At 38.3% G+C, this 5,726-nt stretch overlaps 1 protein-coding gene across 2 annotated transcripts in view; it reads left to right on the top strand.

Annotated features, from left to right (window-relative positions):
• Positions 1 to 5,726, top strand: part of LOC102872662 (hemK methyltransferase family member 2-like) — a 24,338-nt gene that overhangs the window by 9,766 nt on the left and 8,846 nt on the right. For both annotated transcript variants that reach the window (XM_006899403.1, XM_006899404.1), the window contains exon 3: positions 1,753 to 1,843. In XM_006899403.1, the coding sequence (XP_006899465.1) occupies positions 1,753 to 1,843 (91 nt within the window). The remainder of the gene's footprint in view (positions 1 to 1,752; positions 1,844 to 5,726) is intronic.

The following is a 5,726-nucleotide window of genomic DNA, read 5'->3' on the forward strand; positions in this document are numbered from 1 at the left end:
ATAAATAATTTTATTACCAGAAAGAAATTTGAAAGTTACTGAAATTTCTTTATAGAAAGTTTGAGAATACAGAAAATTTGAGATATAAAAAAATAAAAACTATCTGTAATCTTTACCACATATGTTGTCAATATGTGTTTCATTCCAGTAGGTTATTTTTGTCTTTTTTTTTCACTTTCTATATTACATTTATTATAGTATCATAAACATTTTCCAATCAAAAACTCCTGTAAATTTCATTATTAATGGCTGTATAGTATTATTTTATTGGAGGTAGAGTAGTAATTGTGGTTAGGATTGAGAAGAATGGAAATGATAGAACACTTAATTGTGCCCACATGAAACCTATAGTTAGACTTGGAAGCTCTGTTCAAAATCAAGAAAGGAGTGCATAAGGGATACTTCCTTTCTCCCTATCTTTTCAGTCTGTATGTGGAACAGCTCATATGGGAGGCTGGACTTTATGAGGAGGAATGTGGCATCAGGATTGGAGGAAAACTCATGAACAACTTGGCGTTATGCAGTTGAGGAAGACATGAATTGAAGCATTTGCAGCAGAAGGTCAAGTCTCCAATGTGAAGCTTAACATCAAGAAAACAAAGATTCTTACTTACTTCCAGCCTAATTGGCAGCATCACGACATATGGAGAAGAGACTGAAACTGCTAACAATTTCTTCTTGCTCAGATCCACAATCAACACTAGCACCAGCAGTCAGGAAATCAAAAGACTTCTCCAGAGTGCTAAAGAGACAAAGTGTCAGTCTAGAGACTAAGCTGTGCCTGATCCAGGCCATGGTCTTCTACACACCAGAGAGCTGGACAGTGTCTAAGGGTGACAGAAAAAGAATTGATGCCTTTGAGTGTTGGTGTTGGAGGAGTATTGAACATACCATGGACTGCAAAGAGAACAAACAGGTCTGTCCTGGAGAGGGTGAAGCCAGTTTGCTCCTTAGAGGCAAGGATTTTGAAACTCTTCCTCACATACTTTAGGCATGTTGCCGAGAGGGACCATTCTCTGGAGAAAGACATCATGGTTGGAAGGGAAATGGTGTCAGCACAGGAGAGGAAGACCTTGGATGACCAGGGCAAGTGTGTTGGAGACAGTGACATTGGCTCACAACAGAGCAGAGTGCAGAGCTACTGTTCATAGGGTCACTGTGAGTAGCAGTCAACTTGACAGCAAATAATAGCAACAACACATATGTATGTGTTCTTTTCCTCTTAGGCATTATATCTGTATAACCACGTTTTTCATCACTATGCCCATACTTACTTATTGCCTGTTTAGTTATCTGACATTTCACTTTTATTTCAGTAATTAAAAATCCAGTATATGACTACTTTGTACATTAGTTTTGTACATCTGACAGTAGAAAATGCCACAGTTCAAGGTGAGAATAATGCTGATTGTTATGTGTCAACTTGGCTGGGCATTGGTTCCAGTAGTTTGGCAGTTATGCAGTGATGTCATTTGCTCTTGTGTAATGATGTCATCACCATTTTGTGATCTGATAGCCAACTTATAATTTGCCTAATCTCCAACTTATAATTTGCCTAACCACCAGGTATTTGGAACTAACCATGACAATAAGTGGAGAATGGGTGTATTATTACAAATGTTTGTTCTTTTCTTCACCACTGTTAACTAATTTTTTATTAATTCTGCTCTAGATGGAACAAAACATTCTTTAGCTTTTTCAGTAATAGCTTTTAACTTCTAGGAGATATTTTTCTTCCTTTTCTTTTTGTAGGTGCACTGACATCAATCCTAATGCAGCTGCTTGTACCCTGGAAACAGCACACTGTAACAAAGTTCATATTCACCCCATAATTACGGATTTGGTAAGATATCCATTCTTTTCCACTAATAACAAACTGCCTTTTAAGTAACAAATAGCAAAATAAAGGCAAGGTGATTTAGGTAAAAAATTTGTATAATTAACTAAAGATCAACTTGCTAACAGTGTACTAGAAACAAAGTAAATTCTTAACTGATAAAATTGTCAAAGAAAATTGTATACTCTGTTAAGACAGGGAAAAAACTTGAGCTGGTTTGTGGTAGTGTTGTTAGGTGCCATAAAGTTGAGTATGACTCATAGTGACCCTGTGAACAAAAGATCTGAACTTGGCCTGTCCTGCGCCATCCTCACACTTCCTGACACACAAGAGCCTATTGCAGCAGTCACCTCCTCATTTCAACTAACTTCCAATCTGGGCTGTACCACTACACTATATAACTATACACTATAACTATCCTCTTTTTTTAGTGTTCATAGGGTTTTCAAAAGTCTTTTATTCAGGAATAAATGGCCCATCCTGCTTCCTAGTCTGTCTTAATCAAGGAACTACACCAAAACCCATCCATGATGGGAAATCCTTTTGGAATTTGACACACGAGTGGCAAAGATTTCAGTATTACAGCAAGCACAAGTAATCACAGTACAGCAAACTGACAGACAGGTACTGCACCACTCAAAACAACATTCTTTCTAAACACGATCAAGAGCATTTTAAATCATTAGATTTTTAAATACCAAGGCACAGGCCACCAGATCCTGCTTTCCCACACAGAGGCATCCCACCCAAGCTGCTTGTAAACTTGATCAGATAGAGTTAATAAGCTTATACTTGATTGCTAACACAATTTAGAAATGTCCAAACAGTTTAGCCCAGTTTTCAAGTAAATCACAAGCACTTACCCACCAGGATCCAACTTTGCCAACCTGAAGGCTCACTCACAGGCAGGACCAGACCGATTTTTAAATACTGGGGCCCGCCTACCAGATCCTGTTTGCTCATACAGAGGCTTCCCACCCAAGCTGATTGTATAGGAGATCAGATACTGATAAGGCTAAGCAAGATTACTCTGTAATTTTGTACTGTAACAAAGTACTCTATAGCCTATATAGCAAGCTCTGATGGTTTAGTGGTAAGGAGTTGTGCTTTCAACCCACTGATCTCCTCCAGTGTGATTTACTACTTCTGACAAACTGCTGGAGGTTCATCTATGAGTGTGCTCTCAGTCTGTGGAACATAACAATAACTGTAGTCTATAGATAAGAAACAAAGGAACGGTATAAGTCATATTAATCTGACATTTGAAGTCCTTTAAAATATAAATGCCTTAAGCTCTTTGAAATGTAAATGAAAAGCCAAACCAGTCAGTGAATCCTCCAATCAGTTTAAACTCACAGGTTGCCCTCCATTGGATATTTCTAAGCTGTAAACCTTTATAGAGAGGAAACTGCTTCAACTTTCTCCCATAGACGTAATTCAAACTACTAACCTTTGATTAGCCCGTGAACACATAAAACACAATGTCACCATTGAGTCACTTGCAACTCATCTCAACCCTATGTACAAGAGCCCTAAACGCTGCTCTGTCCAGTGCTAACCTCGCCATCTCCAACACATTCATTCCCACCACCCCAATCACAGAATCAATCCATCTCATCAAGGATCTTCCTCTCCTGTGGCGTCCCTCCACTCTCCCTAACATGATGTCCCTCTCCAAGGACCAGTCCTTCCTTGCAACATGCCCAAAGCATGTCAGACGAAGCTTCAGAATCCTTGACTCCAAGGAGCAGTCCAGCTTCACCCTCTCCAGGACAAACCTGTTTGTTCTCCTAGCAGTCCATGGCATATTCAACACTCTTCTCCAGTGCCACAGGTCAAAGGCATCAATTCTCTTTCTGTCATCCCTATTCACTGTCCAACTCTCCGATGGTGCACTTTAGTTTCCAGCCTGACGTCGTTGCACTTCAGTACTCTTGAGAGGTCCCTCATAGCTGACTTTCCCAATGCAATTCATCTCCTGATTTCCTGGCTGCTGTTACCAAGAGTGTTGACTGTGGAGCCAAGTAAATGAAAACTGTTAACTATCTCAATCTCTTCACCATCTATACTGATGCTACCAATTGGCCCACTGGTGAGAATCTTTGTTTTCTTGATGTTGAGCTTCAATCCATGTTGAAGGCTGCAGTCCTTGACCTTCTGCAGCAAGTGCTTCAAGTTCTCCTCAGTTTCAGTGAGCAGGGTTGTGTCATGTAAAGATGAGCCATTTTGCTAGTACAAAATAAGTTACCACATAGGTTAGTGATACTAGCATGTTCACTTATAATGGTAGTCATGAACGAACTGTTTACATTTTGACACATTCTTCCCAAGAACAAAGAGTTTACATTCTGACCTTTTGCTTCCTGGGTATGCATGTTTGCCTGTTCATTCTTATGTCTGACAGAAGCACATCCAGTTGAAACTTTTCCATTTACTCAGTAGTTCATCTTCTCCACAATTGAAGAGAAATATGTCTTGACTTATATTAGTCAGGCATCTTTTGGTCAAAAGTTACAGAGAATTCAATCTGGCTGAATCAAAAGGAGAATTTCTTTGACTCTAACACTGAAAGTTCCAGGAGTCATGCATTCACACAGAATAGGCTTCAGGTACTCAAATGATATTAAAAGGCGATTTTTCCTTTTAGCTGTGAGATCTCTGGTGGCTCTATTCTTGACATCCTTTCCCTTCATGCTGACAAGGTGCTTGTATATCTCTTATTTTTCAGCAATTCCAATTCTGAAGTAAAGAAAACTCTCTACTGATTCTAGGAAAACCCCTGGAATGATAATTGGACCATGTGATTATTTATCTCTCTAATGCACATTGCATGGAGATGAATGGCTTAGAGATCGAGTTATTCCATTGAAAGTTGTCTGCTAACCCAAAGACCTTAGCTATTGGGTGCTTCAAATCTACCAGTTGCTCGACAGGATAGAGATGGGAAATCTTCTCCAATGTGATTTACAGACCCCCCTGGAGGATCAAATATGAGTCCGTTCTGACATAACCAAAATAAGTTGAGGAATTGTGTTGAGAACTTTGGGGCTTTCATAAATAGCTACAAAGAAAATTACTATTTCCTAGTTTTCCTACTTAGTATTTGTGAAAAATTACATTTTGTAGTTTTCTGTACTGTCTGATAAATTTTTTTATGAAATTAAAAGCAAAATTTTTGGTTATTTCAAAGGTTATTTCCTCATAAAGAAGGACACAGATTACCTAGAGCTCTACTTGCAGACAAATTTGCAGCTGTATTGGTTCCTAAAAGGTTTTGTCCTTTTTAAATGTCAAGAAAAGTTAATTTCTGTTAACATCACTTTCAAAGCATTACTTACATGTTCTTTTTCAACTGTATGGTTAACAAGATGAGAAGAAAATGGATTGCTTTTAAAACCCTGGATAAAATAGAAATTCAAGATAATGTATGTAAATAGTCTAATACTTAGGTGGTATGACTGAATATTAAATAACTTTGAATCTCATCACGTAAAAGCTGTTCTCTATTTAATTCTCTTCCAACCATTCTGATTGCATTATAAAGGTTGCAGTGTGGTGCTATTTTTCAAAATCTTTAAGAATGCCTGGATGATACAAATGGCTGGTGACCAAAAAGGTGGTTGAAACCCTGTGGTGCTGCAGCAGAGGCCTGGTGATCTGCTTCCATTAAGACAGCAACCAGGAAAACCTATGACATGTTACTTTTTAACTTACAGCATCACCATGATTCAGAATCAACTTGACAGCAATGAAATTGCTTTTTTTAAAAGTCACTTATAAATACCTTTACACAACTGGAAAGCAGACTTGGGTCACTCAGACTGGTGTAAATATAAAAATAGTTATCTTATTCCTCCCTGTGTATGTAATCCTTTAACAGTTTTCTAAA

Source organism: Elephantulus edwardii, unplaced genomic scaffold (assembly GCF_000299155.1).
Source record: "Elephantulus edwardii isolate Elephantulus edwardi_28Jun2011 unplaced genomic scaffold, EleEdw1.0 scaffold00256, whole genome shotgun sequence".
In the NCBI taxonomy this organism is placed as follows: Eukaryota; Metazoa; Chordata; class Mammalia; order Macroscelidea; family Macroscelididae; genus Elephantulus; species Elephantulus edwardii.